The 22451-nt window shown below is 57.4% G+C and overlaps 1 protein-coding gene across 1 annotated transcript; it reads right to left on the reverse strand.

The window, feature by feature from the left end:
* Positions 1–638: 638 nt before the first annotated feature.
* On the reverse strand, positions 639–21638 carry ATP6V1B1 (ATPase H+ transporting V1 subunit B1). Its single transcript, XM_051837554.2, has 14 exons — positions 21455–21638; positions 15789–15844; positions 7271–7369; positions 6988–7081; positions 6400–6477; positions 5531–5670; positions 4681–4782; positions 3652–3749; positions 2674–2797; positions 2346–2496; positions 2168–2250; positions 1405–1509; positions 1145–1274; positions 639–1062 (listed from the first exon to the last, which is right to left on the reverse strand). Exons 1-14 carry the CDS (start codon positions 21570–21572, stop codon positions 899–901), a joined length of 1542 nt encoding a protein of 513 aa, XP_051693514.1. The 5' UTR covers positions 21573–21638; the 3' UTR covers positions 639–898.
* Between the last annotated feature and the right edge of the window lie 813 nt (positions 21639–22451).

Here is a 22451-nt window from a genome sequence, read left to right on the forward strand (position 1 = left end):
ACACAAATAAAAAGCCAAATGGCAAATGTACATCCTACCATATCAGTCATAACAGTACACTGGATAAAAATCAATATCCAACCTTATGCTGTCTATAGGAGACATTTAGATTCAATACAAACAGATTGAGAACAAAAGGGGGCCAGAGCTGTGGCATAACAGGTAAAGCTGCCACCTGCAGTACCGGCATCCCATAAGGGCACCGGTTTGAGTCCCAACTGCTCCACCTCCCACCCGGCTCTCTGCTATGGCCTGGGAAAAGCAGTGGAAGATGGCCCAAGTGCTGGGGTCCCTGCAACCACGTGGGAGACCAGAAGAAGCTCCCAGTTTTAGGATGCTCCTCCCCCATTTCCTAACCCGTGGTCCTTCCTCAGCCCTGTGCACCCCACCCCCTTGGGTCTCGCTGTTCCTAAGACTGTCTCCCTTGCCATTCTCCCCCTTCCTGTCTGCAGCAAATCCTCCAGGGTCATGCAGGCAGAGCTGCTCTGAGTTGAACACATGGCGTAGGGGCTCTGGTTGCCCCTTCCGTGGCTCCTGAGCTCAAGCTCCACCCAAGAAATTCATCAAGGTATTTCTTAACAAAGGTAAATATCTACCCCAAGAAAGATCCCATAGTCACCTATTAAGGCACTAAAGAGTTGTTTTTTAAGAGACTAGTTTAATGAATTCCATGTAACCATCACCTGCAGTAGTAACAATGATCAAATTTTTGCCAATCTTATTTGCACCTGAGATAAATTCCTCTCGGTCACGTCTTATTTGGGGGTCTTTAAGTGAAAACTCAGACGCTTCTGTCTGAGCCAGGCGTGGGGCGGGTCCTTCTGAACGCCTGGAGCGAGGGAGAGGAATGGGTGCGAAGCCTCGGGGTTCCGGGCCAAGGCCGCCGCGGGGCGCGGGGCTAGAGCGCGGTGTCGGACCCGAGGTCCTGCGGCGCCCCCTCGCGGGCGTAGAACTCATCGATCACGGCCTGCGGGACGCGCTTCAGCATCTCCTTGGGGAAGATGCGCAGCAGCTTCCAGCCCAGGTCCAGCGACTCGAACACCGAGCGGTTCTCGTAGGCACCTGGAGACAGAGCGGCGACTGAGCCTCGCGGGTGGACGGAGAGGAAGTGCTCGCTGCCCCGCCCCTGCCAGCGCCGCCTCACCCTGGTTGATGAAGTTCTTCTCGAACTTGTGCAGGAATTCCAGGTAGAGCAGGTCCTCCGAGGTGAGCGCCTCCTCGCCCACCACGGCCTTCATGGCCTGCACGTCCTTGCCGATGGCGTAGCAGGCGTACTGCGGCAGGGACGGACGTGTCACCGCGGCCGGCCGGGAGAAGAGCCCGCCCTCGGGGCGGACCGGGCTCACTCCCTCAGTTTCCGAAACCTGAGTGGCGGGCAGTTTCCCCTGGCCGTGTCCTCCTTACCAGCTGGTTGGAGACGTCGCCATGGTCCTTCCTCGTCATGCCCTCGCCGATGGCAGACTTCATCAGCCGTGACAGAGAAGGGAGCACGTTGATGGGGGGGTAGATCTGGGGGAGCACAAGGCAGGGGCTGACGGCTGGGCGCAGGCTGACCCTCCCCGTCCACCCTGCCGCATCCCCTTCTCGTGCCTCCCCAGGGGGACTTGTCCTCCGTCATCCCTCAAAGAGGTCCGCGGCTGTGCGGCACGTCTTGGTCTCCTGCAGGCGCCCGGGTGTGCAGGCGTCTGCAGCCTTGGCGGGCTACCCAGGACGATGGAGGCCACAGCATTAATTACTGAGTGGCTCACTGCTTCACAACTTGGGAGTATTTGGACAAAAATCAGGTTGCACCTTAATAAATAGTTAATGGCCACAAAGAACGAACCCTCTGAGCCAACAGGGAAGAGTCCTCGGGGGGTAGCCTTTAACTACAGACGGAGCTGGCCCATTTTCCAACCTTTTGGCACATTATTCGCAATCTGCTTGCATCAGTTACCCACTGCTTTCTGCTCGCCAAGGCCAAGAAGCAGTGTTTATTTAGTCTACCATCTGCCGGCCAATTCAATGCTCCCGCATGCACCTGTGCCACAGCATCATTATTGCCACCCTGCATGACAGGAGCCCTAGGGTTTACCTGGGGGACTCCCTCCTAATTCGTGTGGTGGGACACGGTTCTTCACCGTCCCTGGGGGCTGGGAGCAGGAAGTGGCTGGGGAGGGAGCCGTACCTGTCGGTTATGAAGCTGTCTGTCCACATAGATCTGTCCCTCTGTGATGAAGCCGGTCAGGTCCGGGATGGGGTGGGTGATATCTACAAGTGAACCGCTGGCCTCAGGCTCCACCCACCCAGGCCCCTCCTGGGCTCTGCTCCCCCCACCCTAGGAGTTACAGCTGATGAGAGGCTACCGTCGTTAGGCATGGTGAGGATGGGGATCTGAGTGATGGACCCGCCCCGGCCCTCCACGCGGCCTGCCCGCTCGTAGATGGTGGCCAGGTCTGTGTACATGTATCCCGGGAAGCCTCGGCGCCCAGGCACTTCCTCCCTGGCTGCTGAGACCTGCAATAGTGGTGCTATGAGAAAGGGGGCCAGAGGCTGAACAGAGGGAGGGTGAGAAGTGGAGGGGCAGTGACCGAAGGCATAGGCTCCGATAACCATGCAGGCCTGTGGTGGTGGGGGCTCCCCTCTATTTGCAGGTGAGTCCCTGGAGAAGCAGGGCTGACCTCAGCACCTCACCTCTCGCAAGGCCTCCGCGTAGGAACTCATGTCGGTCAGGATGACCAGCACGTGCTTCTCGCACTGGTAGGCCAGGAATTCTGCAGTGGTCAGTGCCAGGCGCGGGGTGATGATCCGCTCTATCCTGGAGGTAGGCACGGCCGGCTGGCGTTCAGAGAGTGCGGAGGCCCAAGCCCATGCCCCAAGACTGAGTGTCAGGTGAGCTGGGACGCTTGCTTGTGCACAGTGGCAGGGGAAGGACTAAGGCGAGTCCCAGCCTGAAGCCCCCAGGGCAGGGCCAGGGTTCCTGGGGCAGGCACTCTCCAGCAGAGCCAGATAACCCTTCACCTGCTGCCGGAGCTAGGAAGGGGCTGGGTGGGAGAGGGCCAGGGCTCGGACCAGCTGGGGGACCCTCATGTGTCCTCAGGATTGTCTTGGCACTCCCTGTCCCTCTCGCTGCCCCCGAGCCTGCTTAGTGCCAACCTGACAGCCCCCTTAAATTCTTGTCCCATGGCTCCCAGTACCCCGGGCCTGGCTCTGAACCTGGGCATTTGTCTCATGGTGATGTCATCAGGGCCTCTAGAGTTCTGCTGGTGTTTGGAGTATCCTGGATACCCAGGAGAGTTTATTAGAATTTTTTTTTCATATATCTGACCCCCAGCTTGAAAGTCCCAGTTTCTAAACCTTTGAAGACGCAGTTTCTCTAAATAACTGGGGTCTTCAGTGGGGCTCTGCGGAAGTGACAGAAATGAGGAGCCCTGAATTGGGATGGTGGCCAGGGCGGGTTGTGGGAATGGTAGAGGGGCTGCCCGGGGCACGCAGGGTCATGGTCCTGACCACGGTCTTTCGTGGGCTAGCCTGGTCCTTCGCATCCCTGGGTTCCCCAGCCCTGGCCTGTGACTGTCCTTCTGGGATGCCCAGGGGCCCTGGTACTGTGGGTCATGGTAGCAGCTGGGGCCTGCTGCCTGAGAGCAGTGTGGGCATCAGGGGAGGGCTCACGTGGGATCATTGGCCAAGTTCAGGAAGAGGCACACATTCCCCATGGTTCCGTTCTGCTCGAAGTCCGACTTGAAGAACCTAGCTGTTTCCATGTTCACCTGGACACACACAGCAGGGAGGGCTGCGGGTGGGGTCCTGGGGCCCGAGGGCGGCCTTGGCCGCTCTCCACTCTCAGGAAAGCCTTGTGCCCTGCCTGGTTAGCAGGCACCCCGTAGTCCCTGGGGTGACCCTAAGGCATGAGAGGGCCTCAACAGACCCCAGAGAGGTTCAGACTTCCTCAGGTCAGCTGCTGCACTGCCCATCTCCCCTCCCCCACTTGGGCCCTCCAGCACCCCCTTCCCGAAGTCTTTTTGCCTTCCCAAGCTCCCTGGCTGCCCTTCCTCCAGGCCACCCTGGGCCTGCCTCCGGGACACCCTCAATAGGGACATCAATATCAGGAGACACACTGTCCTGGTCACTGAGCACACCTCACCCCCTCAGGCCCACCCTCGCCTCTCCCACCCGATAAGCCTAGACTCTGATGGCTTCTTAACAAGGCTTATGGGAGCTGGTGCTGTGGTCTAACAGGTTAAGCTGCTGCCTGCAATGCCAGCATCCTGTGGGCACCGGTTCAATTCCTAGCTGCTCTACTTCCCCCAGCTCTCTGCTGATGCACCTGGGAAAGCAGAAGATGGCCCAAGTGTTTGGGCCCCTGCACCCACATGGAAGACCTGGAAGAAGCTCCTGGCTCCTGGCTTCAGCCTGGCCCAGCCCCAGCCATTGCGGCCATTTGACAAGTGAACCAGTAGATAGAAGCGCGCTCTCTCTCTCTCTCTCTCTCTGTACACCTCCCTCATCTCTGTAACTCTGTCTTTCAAATAAATAAAATAGAATAGAATAAAGGCTTGTTCAAATAAATAAAATAAATACATTTTAAAAAAGAGAAGGCTTGTGCCTCTCCCATCGGATCAGACTGTGTCAGCGGCCAGAGGAGGGAGGGCTGCCTGCTCACAGCTCCCGGAACTGGCTGACTGGCCCTTCCCTCCTTACCCCCATGGCTGCAAAGACGATGGCGAAGTTGTCGTCGTGGTAATCCAGCACGGCCTTGGACTTCTTCACCAGCCCCGCCTGGCGGCAGATCTGGGCAGCAATCTGGGTTAGGAAGGGGAGGTCAGAACCAGAGCACAGTGCCTGCCTGTGGACAGCACTGACTGAGGGCGTGATGGAACCATGGCCACCCATGTCCCTGCCAGGAGCCCAGACAGAGAGGTGAGGCCCCAACTGCTCCAGTCCTTTGTCGCTGGGAGTGCAGTTTCCTGTCCGTGCTCAGGGCAGAGCGTGGTCCAGGGCAGCTGGGCCTTCAGAGAGCCTCCTCACCTCTGCACAGTCACCTGCGGGTCACTTGGGCACAGTGTTTCCCACCTGGCACCAAACCAGGACGTGGGTGCGTGGCCGGGGCCAGGGAAGAGTGGGGACCCTCCTGGCCTCCGACCACTCAGGCCATTTTGAGGGAGAGCTGAGGCCATCCACGAGTAGTCGGGAAGAACACCTGGGACCCTTGTCACACCAGCTGCTCTGAGGACCCAGACCGTTCCTTCTTGGCAGGGCATGGACAGGTGTGGTTAGCAAGGACCAACATGGGACCAGGGCCTAGATGCTACTGAATGGGACTTGGAATGCTGGGGGTGCCCCAGGGGCTCCTGTGAGCCCATAAACACCCCAGTGGCTCCTGGCAGCTTGAAAAGCTATTCAGGTGCAGTGCTTGGACATGGAGGAGGCCTTATATGGCCTGGGACCACAGCCAGTCTGCGTGGCGGTGAGCCCCGCTGGGCCTGCTTGGCACAGGCGCCCTCCGCATTGGCCTAGCACAGCCTGGCCTCCGCACGCCCCTGTCACTCACCTCATTGTGGGGGAGCCCAGCTGCTGAGAAGATGGGGATCTTCTGGCCCCGGGCAATGCTGTTCATGACATCGATGGGAGAGATGCCGGTCTGGATCATCTCCTCGGGGTAGATGCGGTCATGGGGGTTGATGGGCTGGCCTGGGGGCAGAGGGGGTGGGTTCAAGCCCATCCCTGCCCTCCCCACCTCTGGCCCAGACTCCAGAGCAGCTCGGGTTAGCATGACTTTCTGCGATGATGCAAATGTGTTCTGGCTACTGAGCACGGGAGATGTGGTTTTGAAGTGCAATTTTCCTTTCGCTGGAATTTGACTACGTTTAAACAGCCACAGGCCTGTGCTACGTTGGACAGTGCTGCCCTAGTGGAAGGGGCAGGAAGGTGGGCAGTCAGGCTAAGGCCCGCTGTGACCAGGGCAGAGCCCTCCCACTGGTGTTCGTGTGGGGCTCAAGAGCTGCCTGAGCTGGTGGATGTGCTGCGCCTCTCTGTCCTCAGGAAGACTGGCCTGGGTGGGAGAATGTGGGCGGGAGCGGGGCGGGGGGCATATCTGCGGCATGCAACCCCAGTCCAGCTTGTGGCGCCAGGGCAGGGAACACTCAAAGGCAGGAGAGGGGTGGCCTTGGGCCGCGCACGGACGCCGTGCAAGGCAGGGGGCATTTACAAGGGTGGCACGACCAGTGCCAATGGCGGTATTCAAATTTGGTGGCAGCTTTGCAGACAGAGAGGCCCGAGAGGCTATGTGGCCACTGGAGGACCCCTGGGCAGTCACTCTAGCCTGTTCCTGGACAGGGCTCCCAAGGGCAGCACAGTGTGGGTGGGGAAGGAGGTAGGGGGCTGGGTCCTGGGAGTCGTCCACAGCCTCTGGTCACTCACCATTGATATCCAGAAAGTCCTCGGCCATGACCACTGGCCCCCTGTCAATGGGCTTGCCGGAGCCATTGAAAATCCGACCTGGAGGGGGGATGAGAACTATCAGGGGATGCTGCAGGCCAGCCCTGTGGCCCTTGCCTCTGCTCACCTGCTGGGTACCCTAGGGTACCCTATACCATGGCTGCCATGGCCAGCCCCCTGGGAGTCATCCTGCCTCCCCAGAAGACCTTACAGGCCCGGCCTTGGCCCAGGGCACTGACTGTAACGTGGGGATCCTGGGGCGGGAAAGGGGGAGGGCGGGGCTGGGCCATGGCAGAGATGAGGGGTGTGCAGGGCTGAGCAGTGTTCTTCACCTGACCCCAAATTGGTGGCTTCCTACTGGGGCTCTAGTTCACTGAGGCTGCCTCTCTCAGTCACGGAGCCCTGGCTCTAAGTTAGGGACAGAGCAGGGGTCCAGGATCCCTGAGAGAAGGCAGTCTCCTGACCTCAGGGCTCACAGGGGAGACAAAGGAGCAGGGAGCCAGGCAAGGCCCACACAGTGGCCGGACACACCGGCTGGGGCGCCCCTGCCTGGGCCTCGCCCGGCCTCACCCAGCATGTCCTCCGACACTGGCATGCGCAGGATGTCCCCCGTGAACTCGCACGAGGTCTTCTGGGCATCGATGCCAGAGGTGCCTTCAAACACCTGTGGGGACAAGAGGCGGTCACACTCAGGAGCGGCTCTCTTGTTCAGGCGCTCCTGTGTGCCCCGCTCCTAGGGTGAGGTGCTCCTAGGGGAGGGAATAGCACGCTTCCTGTCCTCAGAGCTTGGAGGTAGGACTTGGTGGCTGCCTCCATGCCCTCTCCCAGCCAACACATCACTGCCCCCACTTACCTGCACGATGGCCTTGGTCCCAGCCACTTCGAGCACTTGCCCACTCCTTCGAGTCCCATCGGGGAGGGTGAAGTTGACGATCTCAGCATACTGGGCAAACTGGCAGGCAGGGAGAGCGGCCCAGAGCGACAGTGAGGCCGTGTCCCCCTCCCTCCTGGATCTGCTGCAAGCTGCTCTGTGCCCAGGGACGTCCTGGAGATGAGCCCAAGGGGCTGGGATGGGGACTTCTGTTTGGGAGGCAGTCTGTGGGTGGTTAGGAGCACTGACACTAGAGTGGAAGACCAGGAGAGAATGGAAGCCCTGAGTCCTAACAGCTGTGTGGCCTTGTGGGCACCACGTAGTGACGTAAGCAGCTCCACGACTGAATGCATTAACTGAGCCTGTTTTTTTCATCCTTTTTTTTTTTTTAAGATTTATTTTATTTGAAAGGCAGAGTTACAGAGAGACAGAGATTCACTCTCCTAATGGCTGCAATGGCAGGGGTTAGGACAGGTTGAAGCCAGGAGCCAGGAGCTTCTTTTGGGTCTCCCACGTGGGTGCAGGGGCCATCCTCCACTGCTTTCCAAGGTGCATTAGCAGAGAGTTGGATCGGAAATGGAGCAGTAGGGACTTGAACTGGAGCCCATGTAGGATACTAGCCCTGTAGGTGACTTAACCCATTAAGCCACAGTGCCAGCCCTTGTCTGTTAATCTTTAAAATGGGATAATAATGATTAATACCTAATTCACAGGGCTGCCATGGGCAGGATATGAGATAATATCTATAAATCCACCAGCACGGTGCACAGCACCCTGTGAAAGCGCAAGGGAATGAGCTTTCACCATCGCTGTCCTGGTCCCCTGGAAGGCGCCGCAGCGCCTGCCCTGTGGACTACTGGTAAACCCCGGCTAAGTGCTTTCCTCTACTCAGGCCCCAGGAGGCGCCCACGTGTACCCGCGGCAGTCTTCCTAATCGTGACGCAGGGATTCAGTCACGTGCAGCACTTGAGGAACAAGAAAGTCAGGCTAACATCCAGAATGCATAAAGAACTCCAAAGGATCTGAACAGACATTCTCTAAAGAAGACTCACAAATGGCCAATAAGCACCCAGTATCATCAGTCATCAGGGAAATGCAAATCGAAACCACAAGGCAGGGCCTGTGCTGTGGCATAGTGGGCTAAGCTTCTGCCTGGGGCGCCAACATCCCATGTGGGCACTGATTCAAGTCTCAGATGCTCCACTTCCAATCCTGCTCTCTGCTGTGGCCTGGGAAAGCAGTAGAAGATGTCCCAAGTCCTTGGCCCCTGCACCTGTGTGCGAGACCCGGAAGAAGCTCCTGGCTCCTGGCTCCAGATCTGCCCAGCTCCAGCTGTTGCAGCCATTTGGGTAGTGAACTAATGGATGGAAGAACTCCCTCTCCCTCTCTTCCTCCCTCCCTCTCTCTCTCTCTCTCTCTGTAACTCTGCCTCTCAAGTAAATAAATAAATCTTAAAAACAAGCAAATAAACAAAACAAAACAAACCACAAGGCAATACCACTTCACGCCTACTAGGATGGCCATAACCAGAAAGGGGCCAGCGTTGCGGCACAGCGGGTAAAGCCACCGCTTACCAGGCCAGCATCCCATATTCGAGCGCCAGTCCAAGTCCTGGCTATTCCACTCTGAGCTAAATCATTAACAAAAAGTATTTAAGAAAACTGCACACATTGGGAAATAAAAGCATTCTGTGCATAGAACTTATGATCAGCATGAGAAATCACGCAGTAATTATATTTTAACATACATGTGATGCAGTTAAAACTTTGAAAATGTTGAAGAAGCTTAAAAGCATGCAAACTGAGAAGTCAGAAAAAAATAACATTAAAGCCTCAAAGAAGTGGAAGAAATGAGAGAAGACATTGTTACAGCAGAAAATAAATCCATATTAAGAAGATCAACAAAGATATATTGGTTCTTTGAAAAGCCTCATAAGCCGGCGCCGCGGCTCACTAGGCTAATCCTCCGCCTAGCGGCGCCGGCATACCGGGTTCTAGTCCCGGTCGGGGCGCCGGATTCTGTCCCGGTTGCCCCTCTTCCAGGCCAGCTCTCTGCTGTGGCCAGGGAGTGCAGTGGAGGATGGCCCAGGTGCTTGGGCCCTGCACCCCATGGGAGACCAGGAAAAGCACCTGGCTCCTGGCTCCTGCCATCGGATCAGCGCGGTGCGCCGGCCGCAGCGCGCCGGCCGCGGCGGCCATTGGAGGGTGAACCAACGGCAAAGGAAGACCTTCCTCTCTGTCTCTCTCTCTCACTGTCCACTCTGCCTGTCAAAAAAAAAAAAAAAAAAAAAAAAGCCTCATAAAATAAATAAGCAATATTAAGAAAAAAGAAAAGGCATAAATAAATGTTAGAATAAAAAAGTCACAAATAGACATGCTGAAGATAAAAGGAATTGTGAACAACTTAATGCAACATATTTGACAACTGAAATGAAATGAGTGAAGTCCTAAAAAATATAATTTAAACCAAAACTAACTAAAAATGAAGTAGGAAGCCAGTATAATCCTATAGTCTTTAAGATACTGAACAAATAGTTTACAGGCTTCTCATGAAGAAAACACCGGTTCCCACTAGTTCTAGCAGTAAATTCTAACAAATCAAGGAAGAAATATTTTGAAACTTACTTAAACTTTTCAAAAGCCTGGAAAAAAAAAAAGATTCTGTATTTAACTTATGAGGAAAGTATAACCTTGATACGAAAAGAAAATAATTATGGGAAAATTGTAGGTGATCTCACTCCTGAATATGGATGCAAAAATCCTAAGCAAAATAGTAGCAAAACAGATCCAGCAGTGTGCAAAACAGACCAAGTCACAAACTGGAAAAATAAAGACCAGAAAAAACAAAAATATGCATGCACACAAGTGGAGAATAAAGATGACCAAGTTGGGATTATCCCAGGAATGTGAGGTTAATCTAAAATTAGAAATTCTAATGTAATTCACCCTTTTAATGGGTTGAAAAAGAAAGCAAACTATGATCATCTCAAAAAGTTGGGGGAAATTTTTTTCTCAATTACACGTGATTAAAAGCAAAAAATAAAACTGTTCTTTGAAAACAGGGAATACAAGGGAAATTTCTTAACCCTAAAAAGAGTATTCTTAAAAAAAACCTACAGAAAATAGTATCTTCGATAATATGATGCATAAAGTACTCCCTTTAAAATTGGGAGCAAAACAACACCTGCTCGTATTCGATTTAGCACTGCACTGGAGAAAGTATCCAAAATAATAGGAACAGAAAACTTGAAGAATAAACGTTATGAGGAAACAAACTGTCAGGTGGAAAGCTTTGCAGGCACCCATTCCAGTGGACACAGTACTGGAAAGAATTCACACCAACTTCTCTCATTAATATAGACACAGAAATTCTAGATAAACTATTAGTCTGGTCAAGCAGTGTGTTACGTGGATGAACCAGTGTGACCAAGTGGGATTCATTACACAAGTGCAAGGCTACTGCAGTCAACATTAGAGAATTTGCCATCGTTTTTCAGTATAATTCAAAATAGCAGGGAGTTTGTCCACGTACATGAGAAACGTGTTATACAGCCATATGGCAGACACATGGGTCTGTGGGACAGACTAGAGAATCCAGAAACAGATCCCAGATTTGATAGGATTATTATGAAACAAATGTGGCATACCAGTTCACGGCAGGAAAAGGATGGTTGAACAAATGCCACTGACATGACTGGGTATCTAGTGAGAAGGCACTCACATATTATAAGCCAAAAAAACACATTCCAGGCCTGTGCAAATTTAAACAGAAAGCCAAGACTTTTTTTTTTTTTTTTAAATACTGGATGAGCTCTCTTCCTCAATAGCTCAGTTAGGCATAAGTCTGTTGAGAAATGCCCTTAAAGCAGTGTAAGACATTCAGCACAAAATATAGGGATATTTGATTATGTAAACATTTGAAATGTATGTGTGGCAGAGACACCAAAAAAAGAAGACAGCAAGTAACAGGTAAACCAAGAGCTTGCCCGCGAGAGGTTGCACAGCCGCAAGTGGAGGACGAGTTCAGCTGACACAGAGCTAGACACTGGCTTCCCTCGTCCCCAGGGGGCTGCGGTAACAGCCGCACAGCACCAGCCTTTATCTGCTGGGTAAGCAACATCACAGGAAAGGCAGGGCGGCCAAGGGTGCCGGGCAGTGGCTCCCAACGCTTGTGTACGTGGTGGGTGGGAGGAGGAATTATCGCTGTTCCCCAAGCTGACAATATCCACTTATCAACAAAAATTCTCAGAACCAGCAACCCCACTTCCGGCGTTCTGTCCGTATAAGAGGGACGGATCTACCTGCACGGTGTGTGACAGGCATGGCCACTGGCAAGGGTGGGGCTGCTGAATGAGTCACAGTCCACGCAGGCTGCAGGCTGCCGGGAGTCGTGAGTGCCCTGTGGCTTTGCGGCCGCCCAGGGCATCCTTGATACTAAAGGCCAGCACCCCTGCCGGGCTCTGAGCGTGTGTCCGCCTGTGTGGGAACAGGGCCTCCTTATCTCGGGCTGCTGGGAGAGAAGCAGGCAGGGGCAGCCGGGCCACTCTGGGTCTTGTCTTCGCTTCACTATAAGCTGTGTGTATATTGCTGTGTAATTAAAATGGAATAAAACTCGGGCACAGGCTCCAGGGCAGCTGGCCTTCGTTACTATCTGTATACCCTCTGCAGGCCACAGACGAGTGCCCTTCAGGGAGGGCGGATGGCTGGATTCCCTAAACACTGTGGCCAGGAGAGGGACCAGTCCCTCAGGGCACCCCTGCTTGGGTTGCGTTGGAGGCGCCACGGGTTGTAGCTCTGGCAGTCACTGAAGGAAGCTCTGGTTTTGGGCCCCTCCCTGTCCTGTGAAGAGGACGTCAGAAAGCGGATCCTAATGCTCCCCCAGGCTTTGCGGAGTGGGGGCCCCCAACCGGAGGGGGCCCCAAGAGGAAAGCTCCGAGGTCGCAGGTGCTGCTAATGCCCAGCCGACCCAGGCTCTAGACCACGAGAGGGCGCCCGCGAGCAAGGATCCCGAGTGCCTGGGACCTGAGTTCCGTGAGCCCTGGCGCCTTCTCCACTCCCTGTGGTCCGCGTCTCCATGCGCGTTCTCATCGTTTGTCACCTTTCTGCTAGAGTTAGCGGGAGAATTACTAGCCAAAGTGGACCCCAAATAAATCAGAAGCTTGGCCCAAGAAAAAACAGGAGGGTTCCAGGGTGCAACAGTGAGGGAGCTCACGCTCCAAGGCGCCCTGCTCCCCTGCTGCCTACAGCCACACACTGAGCAAACCGGCTCCTTCAGCCTCGCTGTTGGCTACTAAGAGGATTGCTGGGAGTGGGGATGATTCCATGCAGCCCCACCCCCCAGAGATTCAGCTGCGTTCCCAACAAGCGTGGGGGGGGGGGCAGGCCCGAGGGAGGACCTGGGAAATCCTAGACAAGTGCTCACCTCCACGGCCTCTCAGCTGACCACGCCCAAGGCGGCGTGAGAATTGCTCTTTGGCAATTGTCTTCAGGTGCAGCCATAGACATTCGGGATCAGACTAATGGGTAAGGCAAGTGCTTATGCTAGTCTCAAATGAGGGCCGCCGCGGATCAGGGGAGATGGGAGTTGGAAGCTCCTCCTGAGCAGAGGTCCCCAGACCAGCCGCGTCGGCACCACCTGCGCACTTGTTAGAAACACAGACCGCTGCTCCAGTAAGTCCTCCTATTGCTTGCAGTGTTTGCGTGGGGGGTTGAGAGTGGGTATGGGCCAGTGTGTGAGCTTTCGAGGGAGCGCGTGAAGGCGCATGAGGATGCGTGTGCTTTGGGGAGATCAGGGCTGGAGGTGTAGGCATTTGTGATCTCAGAGAGTTAGTTCTGTGCTCTGCGGGTCAGAGATTTAACCTTATCTGTGTCACAGACTCTGGAAAAATCAGATGAGTCGTGGAAACTCTCCCCAGAAAAATACACAGGCACTTGTTTGCGTACAATTTAAAGGGCCTTGTTCCCTGGGCTAAGAACCTCTGATCACACAAGATTCTTCACAGAATGTTTTTCTTTTTGAGGATGAAAGCAGAGTAATTGCCTGAGTGACTCAGTATGGGCAGGAGGTGGCGCTGTAGAGACAGAGCTGCGGAAGAGTCTGGAAGAGGAAGAGGGTGTGTGGCGGGGGAGCGCGCTCAAGGGATGCTGTCTTCTCCTGGACTTATGAGACTACAGCACCAAGTCCTTCCCTCCCTCGGCGAGCCCAGGTGCCCTGGGTGTCCCCACCACCCTGTTAGCTTGCTCTGCCAGAGTTTCAGATGCATCCAGTAGTCCTAGAAGTGTAGGGCTGGACCTGGTTCTCGATTCCTGGTCCACCAGGTGTTTCAGTTGAGGGAACAGACACGTGTGCAGGTACTGACCAGCCTTACCATACTGGGTCCTATACAGGCCGACAGGTACAGCGGAGGATGATGGGCGAGGTGAGGGGCGGTGATGGCACACGTGTTTGATCAGGCTTATTAGCATGGCTACATTCCAAGCAGAGTTAGTGCTGGCTGTTACGTGGTTTGATGCTCACAACCCTATATCATTTAGTAGATGAGGAAACTGGGATTTGCAGTCCTACAGAGATGGTTTTCAAACTTCTGTGTGTGTGGGGGGGGGGGCATCAGACCATCTCTGAGCTGTGTCCCAGCTCCCTGTCAATCCTGTCTCAACAGTGTCTACACTACCTGGGAACTCCTTAGAAACACAAAGGACAGGATCTGACACTCTGAGACTGGGGTGCAGAATCTGTGCTCACAAGCCCCACCCCACAGTGGGATGGAGCTCAAGAGGCCCAAGTCATCAGACTCCCCAATCACCCAAGTACTGAGCCACGTGAAGGTGTCAGGCAGCTGGGTCCGGTGAACTTGGGATTCGTTTTCTAACCACGAGTGCGGCTGAATTCTGTACCATTCAGTCTTGCATTCTTAACCACGGACACGGGTTCCGTGTGCTGCATCATCACTGCGGGAATACCACGTCGTGCACACTCGGCCAGCTTGGACCTCCCTGGCTGGGACAGCCTTACAGGACGAGGTCGCCACTGGCCTGGCGACAGTCCTGCGGTGCACAGTAGGGGTTGGCTCGGTTTGGAGAGGTCCATATGTAGTCATGGTGACCTTCATTCATTTGATGCAGGTGGGCAGGGAGCTGGGGAGCAGTGAGGGGCAGAGGACTGCCCACACCTGAGTCTCGGGCGCCACCCAAACCCCCTCAGCTGCCCTGCACACTCACTGCCCACCATGCTCCAGTCGTGTACCAGGCACCGTGATACCACCTGCGGGCCCTGCAGCCCACCCCAAACCTGCCTCCTTTGAATCTCCAATCGGGCCCCGCCCCAGGCCCCGCCCCTCATCCTATAATTAGGCGACTGCAGCCTGCGCGGGGCAAGTCTCCCTCAAAGGGTTCCCTGCACTGACGTCCAGTAATGTGATAACTCCTGCTTGTCTGCTCACTCCTGTTTCCACCTCCTGGTTGCATCCCTACACTGGGGAAGACCAGAACCTGGGCTGAGTCTAGCCAGGGGCCTCCCAGAGCCCAGCTTGGGGTCCTGATCCCACCACGCAATCACATTCAGCCCACTCATTGACTCAGCCTTCCTTCAGACAAATCCGTATTGAGCACCTGCTATAGCCTGGGTGCGCTATGAAAGGGCTGCGCTGAGCTCCCAGAGCTAAGGATGAACTAAGCCAGCGCAAACCCCCCAGGGGGCCCAGGAGCTGCTGCCAAGAGGCAGGAGAGGGCGAGGCAGCCTGGTGAGCTCTCAGCCTTGGGGCTGAATCAGAGGGAGGCTGTGGGCAGCTCTAAGGGAATTAGAAGCAGGGGATGGAGCAGTGGGGGTCGGAACAGCAGCAGGGTAGAGAGCGGAGGGAGGGTCCCAGGCTGGGGGCCCACAGGCCATGGTCATTGACAGTGTGGCAGAGAGCTGGCACCAGCAGAATGAGGTTCAGGGCAGGTGGAGAGGCCGCTGGGGGCTGGAAGCGCTTGGTGAGGGGAGGACTGAGGAGTGACCGTCCCAGGACTCTTTCTGACTCAGCAATCCCAGCCCCAGACTGAAACGCATCAGCATCTGCCCTGCTCCTCCCCTGCCCACACATACGCACCCCCGCCCCCGCTCCTGACACCCCACAGCTCTGCAGACCATCACCTCCCAAGAAACCTCGGCTGGGACGCACCAGCTGCCTCCCACACTTCCGCTTTAAAAGAAGACCCCGTGAGGGTTGCAGGTGGGGAAACGGGGTCGCACTGGGGCCCGATGTGGATCTGCCAGCTGCTTAGTGGTGCAAGCCCAAGGCCCAGAGAGGGGTCTCGCTGTTGTCTTTAGGGCCCCCATGAGAAAGCAGGAAGGGGGATCCTTGAGTGGCTAGGAAACAGCTCAGGGAGAAGGTGGGAGTGGGGGGCTAGGGGTCAGAACGGCACAGCCCACCCCCAATTAGGGGAAGGGCAATTTAGAGGAAATCCTTGGAGGGGGAGGGGGCTGGGATTAGCCTTGGAGCAGGAAGAGGCAGCAGTCTTACCTTGACCTGGTCCAGCACCACCAGGGGCCCATTGACGCTGCACACCGTCCTGTAGGCTGGGGGAGGGGCAGGGGGTGGGTGAGGATCTGACACCCAGACACCCCCGAAACACACACACAGAGGCATCCTCTGCTTTCCCTCCCTCTCTGCAGCCACCCCTCCTCCCCAGTCTGGGCCATCAGGGTCATTAGCTGTGACAGGGCCAGCCACCATTGCTGTAAGGGTCATGCCCCTGCCCGCGGGGCCCCCGCTGCCTTGGACACCTGCAGGAGGCTGGGGGAGGGCAGAGGCCTCCGCAGTCCTTCCCGGCCCTGCGGGGGTCTTTCTCATCCCCGGGGCTGCTTCCCCCTTGGCCTCCACCCCCAACTCCAAACATTTTCCAAAGGCTTCTGATCCCCAGCTGCGGCCCCTCCCCGGGGCCACACTTCCCTCCGCTCACCCCGTACTGATTGAGTGTGTGTGTGTGTGTGTGTGTGTGTAGGAGGGTTGCAGAAAAACGGAACAGGGCCTCTGCTCTCATCACAAGACCCTGGGGAGCCCCGCCAGGGAGGCTCCTGGCTCCCGGGGTGCACGGTGGGGACAGGAGAGGAAGGCAGAAGAAGTGGGGTATCTGGAGACACAGTGCCTGGATAACAGAAAAGGAGCTCAGGGCAGGGTTGACTGGGAAATCAGCAAACACCTTCTAATCCCCTGGCCGGGCTCTGACTCTGATGGGCGCGGTGCGGCCATCGGGCAGCCAGGAAACCTTGCTGGGGTTCTGCTCGGGGGCCCCTGCAATCCCAGCGCCCTTCCCCAGTGCACTTGTGTGGCCCTCAAGACACAATTGAGATGTAGGAACTTGGCAAAGCAGGACGCCCTCCGTGCAGTGAGGTTGCTGGGTCACTCGCAGGCTGGGGGACCTCAGCGGGGCCAGCGATCCAAACCCTCCCAGTGAGGAGAACTGGGTGCAATTGGGTGAAAAGCCTGGCCAGGGCCCCATAGTGTGTCTGTGGCTGGGGCTACTTCTGGGTGAGCCTGGCCCTGAGCCACGCACACCAGAGGGAGACCAAAGCCCCTGCCCCTCCCGTCGCAGTCTGTGCGTGCGCTGTCACATCCTGATTTCTGCTTTGAGCAGGGCGGTTCCTGCACAGATCTTGGTGAGGACCGTTTGGAAACTGGAGGCAAGGGAGAAAAGGGAAGCCCTAGTTGGGCTTCGGCCAGAGCCGCAGAGCGGGACTTCCAGCTACCCGCAGAGCCTCTGGCCCTGGATGCCGCCTCTCCTTCCTCCCCATTCCCACAGAGAAGGCGTCCTCCCTTCAGTCTTAGGCCTGTCCCAGCCCTGACCCAAGACCCTAAAGATGACCCCCTGGGGCCAAGGGCCAGCTCTTCCCTGCAGCCAGTGTTGGGGTCTCCTTCTGCCCCAGCCCTCTGGCTCCTGCTCCCTGCCCCACTTCCTCCCTCTCCTCAGCCCCTTCCATTCTGGCTTTGATCCCCTAGTGTCAAGTGGAACTCTCCAGGCACGTGGGCTAGAGGTGGGCAGCCCAGATGAGAAGGGGCTTGCTTGGTGCTGTCGGAGAACAGAGCTGAGAGCTCAGCCCTGGCTCAGCCCGCAGGGAGTCGATGGCCCTGTTCGCCGCTGCCCCTCCCTGATGGGTAGAAGGGAGATGCTCAGTGAAGATTTGCTGGAGGGACCGTGGGAGCCACTAACTGGCCCCCTCTGCTCCTTCCTGTGTCTCCACATCAGAACCGATATGTGTCCCTCCGCCGCCTCCCGGCTCACAAGCCTAAGCTGGGCTGTTGCCCAGCCTGGGGCAAAGGATGGGAAGAGATGAGATGCCCCTGGCTCAAGGGACAGTAGGCATCCAGACACCCCCCCCCCCACACACACACACAATGAGGAAGGTGGGGACTGAGGCTGGGGTGTCACCCTCCCCGCCAAGAACAAGTCACCAAATGCCATGCGAGTCCCTTCCCGCCCACACGGTGTTTTGGTGACATTCTCTGGGTTACCGGTCCATGTGGTACCAGCAGAGCAGAGCAGAGGGAGCTGAGGGGTGGCACCGGCTGGGGAAGGTGCAGGAGGATGGCAGAGGTCCTCCTTTGTGAAAGCCCTGGGGAGAGCCGGCAGCTTGCTGCCCCCAGAGAAAGTCCCAGAGCGGCCAGAAAGGCTGAGCCCGGTAGGGCACTGAAGAGATGGGGGGGGGGGGGCGAAGTAGGGAGCTGGGTGTGTGGAAGGGGAAGAGGCCAGAGCCCTCGGGGGTCAGGTCCAGCTGCACAGACTGGGGACACCTTTGCACTTCCTCCCTTGGGTCACTGCTGGCACCCACCCACCTTCCCAGCCTCTTCCTGACAGCCTGCACTTCTAGCTGGGGGTGGAGGACTGGGGGCCTGGGGGCCAGGCACATTACCCCCTGGGACAAGAAGGGGCTGCCCTGGAGGAGACCAGGGACCACTGCAATGTGTTTGCTGCCCCAGGCGCCTGCATGGCCAGCTTCTCTGGCCCACTCTGGGGGCAGCCAAGGGAGCTGGGTGCTGCCCCCCAGCCAAGGCCACAGGTGACCAGCCCAGGGCTGTCAGTCTCCTGTTGTAATGCATCAGCCTCCTCTGTATCACCTCCCAGGCACCCAGCAGCCAGTGCCCAGCTCCAGGGGGCTTTCCCACATCCTGGCCCCTTCCATGCGGCTCATGCACTTAGCTGACTGCGTCGGTTCAGTTCAGGACTGCTTGCCCCCTTCAAGGCCTTGCCCTCCGCTGACTCCTGCAGCCCACCTGTCCCCCCCTGCTGAAGCCCCACAGCAGGCGGACACCCTTGAGGCACAGGGTCTCCCCCCTCCGATGAGGAGTGCCTCCCCTGTCACACTGGACCTGATGTTTTCTCAGAAGCTGCATGGTTCGGCCGCAGCCAAAGTAGTGGCAGAACCAGGCAGGTGTCCTTGTCTGGAAGCCTAGCCTGCCCTGCCTGTGTCTATTGCACAGAGAGGCAAACTGAGGCCCAGAAAGTTGGCTGATTTCCCAATTCAGGGCGGGAACTGTGGCACGTCAGGGACTCCGGCCACTGGCTAGCCCCGGGGGGTGCACCCCTTGACCCTGGAGGAGGGGGCCCGGTGCTGCAGGCAGAGGGCTGGATCAGAGGACCCGAGGGGCACTGTGTCAGTGGCCTGCCGGGACTCACACACTCCCTCCAGCTGCTCTGCCCACCCCCTCTCCATTGTCCTAGCTGACACTTTGGGTTGCACTTTGGACTGCAGGCTGGTGGCGGCTTCCCCACCCCCACCTCCCCACTGCCTGCCCTGTCAAAGGCCCAGCGGGGCTCCCGGGAGGCCCACTAATTAGCGCCGGCCCAGCCACACCTGCAGCGTCCTGGGAGAGGGCTGAGACAGGCGCCCATGCGTGAGGCCAGGGTTGGGGCAAGCCCGGGGCAGCAGGTCCCGCACCTCCTCCCTGATCCCGCTGGAGGGATTAGGGGAGGGAGGGCAGGGGCTGGAGTTCTTAGAATTGGTTGGTTGGGACTCTCAGTGGGCCTCTCTCCTCTTTCAGGAAACTGATTGGGGGCAGGTGGCCAAGTCCGTGGCTTGGCACTCAAGCCCCTGGGTGATCTGACCTGGCTCCATCCTTCCAACTGAGTGGCCAGCTTGTCCTTCCTAACCCCTGCTCCTGCTGGCCCCCCCAGCCCAGCCCAGCCTCTTCTGCTGCCATAGTCCCAAGGCTTCCCATCACCAGCTCCCCAGCCAGGAACCAATGCCCTTGGGGAAAAACCCCAGCTTCATGGGAGGTGAAGAGGACCCTCCTCCCCCAGGATGGGCATGGCCAGGGTTCACCCCACCTTGATTTCCCCTGCCCCCTTTTGGGCTGATTCTGCCTCTGTGCTGCAATCCCCTTAATGCCTCAGTGGTGTGGAGGGAGAAGGGGGAAGCTTCTCAGGGTGCTTTCTCCCCCCCCCCCCCAGCTCTCCACCAGGCTCTGGCAGTGCTTAGAGTCCCAGGATAGAGGCCCGGGTATGCAGGGGTCAGGGAGGCAGAGAGGGACAAGGCAATCCTTCCTGGAGCCCAGGCCCCCAGCTGGGAGGTATGGAGGCTGTGTCCAGGGGCCAGCCTCTGGATACGTCCACAGGAGGAGCAAAGCCCCTCTGGCTGTGGTCAGCTGTTGGGTTTGCATGGTTGGGGCCACAGGAACCAGCATCATGATGGGCTTGCATGGCACCCATGGCCCCCCGCTCACTCCTGGGCTCCAGCAAGGGTGTTGACAGTAAATAAGGGCCATCTGGGAAGGAACTGGCCGGACACTGCTCCAAGCCTGGGCAGGCCTGCTGGAGGAGGAAGTGGTGGGGTGAGGTTGTACCTGCAGGGTCTCTGGGAGGGCACATTCCTGGAGGACAGTGGAGCAAGTCAGTCCAGGCCCCACCCCCCACTTAGCTCCCCTTAAGTTCTGTGTCCAGGAGATGGGGGTAGGGGGAAGGGGTGGGGCAGTCATCGTACCAGACTGGGCAAGGGGCAGACATCCCAGTCTGAGCACAAAACCCAAGGGGGCATGCTCACTGCAAAGTCCTGGGCCATGATGACCCCAGTGTTGGTCTAGGGAGAGTCTGAGCCTCCCATCCTCCCCCATCTCTGAGAGACAAGGCCCATAGGGCCTCCTTGAGTTCCCTGCTGCCCCCTTTCTCCTTCATTGGAATGTACTCTACCCTCTGCACCTGCTCAGGCCTCAGGAGGTACCCGCACAGGCACCACCCCACCCCGCCAGCCGGCTACTTCTGTGCTGGCCCTGAGCTCCCACTGCCCCCTCTGGAATTGGTCAGCTACAGAGGGATGGAGGAGGGGCCACCGAGTCAGGTCTGCTCCCACCCACCTCACATGCCCTGCTAGCAGCCTCTGGCTCTGCTCAGCCCAGGCCGGCCAGGCTGGTTTACTCCAGTGGGCTGGGCTCCACAGTCACCAGGCTGGGGAGAATGACCTTGGACAAGGAGATTGGGGGATTCCCTTCAGTGCCCGGGACCTTGCCAGGCTCTCTGCCCCAGACACCTGTGTGTGTTGCACTCCTGCAGGACAGCCACAGGGGCCGCACACAGGGCTGTTTCCCTCTGAAACTTAACAAAGGTACCTTCCCCAACAACTCAGCCCTTCTCTTCAGGCCCACTGCACACATGCACACACACACATGTGCACACACACACACACGTACTGGTGCCCCGAGTAAGCATGCACACACAGTGACACATTTCCTCACCCCAGGTGAAGGCAGGAGCACCTGCCATGCACACAGACACCCGCCGCCAGGCTGCTGATGTGACACCAGCACCTACTTCCTCCTGCTGAGAACGCCCTCCTGCCTCGCACTGCCGCCCATGCCACCCCAAGTCCACATCCCACACAGTCGCTCATGCTCAGTGTGCCTTGCTCACACAACACACACACCCTCACAGGTGCACATGGCCTCCCTCTCTCAGGGGCAGCTGGGAGCGCTCTCAGGATAAGGGTGATAACAGGTTCTCCCCAGCCGTCTCTGGGGACCTCCCTTCCCCAACCTGCAGAAGTGGCCTCTCTTCCAGGCTACATCCTTCCCACCCCCCCAACTGAGAGCCTTATATCTCCCCTGGCCGCATGCCCTCCTCCTTTTGGAGACCAGAGGCTGGGCCTGGGATTCAGCAGCTGCCCACGGCCTCAGCCAGGTTGGGGGAGGGGGATACTCACTGACTCGAGGGTGGGTGATATAGTTTCGGGTGACAGCATGTATATGCTCTCGGGCTGTGCCCAGGTCACAGGCACTGCCAGGGAGCCCTCCGGGCCTGCTGTCTACCTTCGTGGCCATGGTGCAGAGACGCCCGGGAGCTGAGTGGCTGAGGTGCTGGAGAGAATCAGCTGAAGCTGGAGTGAGCTGCCCAGCCTGCCCTGCGGCCACCCCTCCCACCTCCCCTCCCACTGGGCCCACTCCTCCCCTGCTTGGCTGTAAACACGGAAGCCCAAGCTCTGGCTCCACACAGCCCGGCTGTGCAGATCTGGGACGTAAGCAGTCACTGGGCTGTGGGTGTGGAGGGAGAAGGGCAGAGGGGGAAGACTGGTTTTCCCTCCCCCTGTGCTTGGCTGTTCCTCCACGCCCAATACCCAGTGAGTGGGAATTCACTTCCTCCCCACAGAGTTCTGGGTGGGTGCCTTTAACAGCCTGGTGGTCCTCACCACGTCTCTCCCTGGTCTGCCCATACTCAACTCTGGCAGGCTGCTCTCTTCCCAATGTCGCCTCCTCCTGCCCTGCCCCGCTCCCCAGCACCTCTCTGCCCTCACTACTCCTGGGTATGTCTTCACCTGCATAATCCCACCGTCATCCTTTTGAACACGTACAGCAGCTCGTTTCTTGTGCCACCTCCCACAGGAGGCCATCCCTGGCTTCTGCAGCACCCTGGATTCACCACACAGCTGATCTCCTTTGGAAGAGAACTCCCTTATTGCCACCAGGAGGCTGGGAGCCCAAAAGCAGCACTTGTGTCTTTGCCATCACACCCGGGTCTCCGTAAGCCTCTCAGTTTCACACTGTTTTTTAAAAGATGTATCAGGGCTGGCATTGTGGAATAGCAGGTACAGCTGCTGCCTGTGATGCTGGTATCCCACATGGGCACCAGCTGTGTCCCAACTGCCCCATTTCTGATCCTGCTCCCTGCTAATGGCATGGAAGAAGCAATGGAGGATGGCCCAA

Source organism: Oryctolagus cuniculus, chromosome 2 (genome assembly GCF_964237555.1).
Source record: "Oryctolagus cuniculus chromosome 2, mOryCun1.1, whole genome shotgun sequence".
Taxonomy (NCBI): Eukaryota; Metazoa; Chordata; class Mammalia; order Lagomorpha; family Leporidae; genus Oryctolagus; species Oryctolagus cuniculus.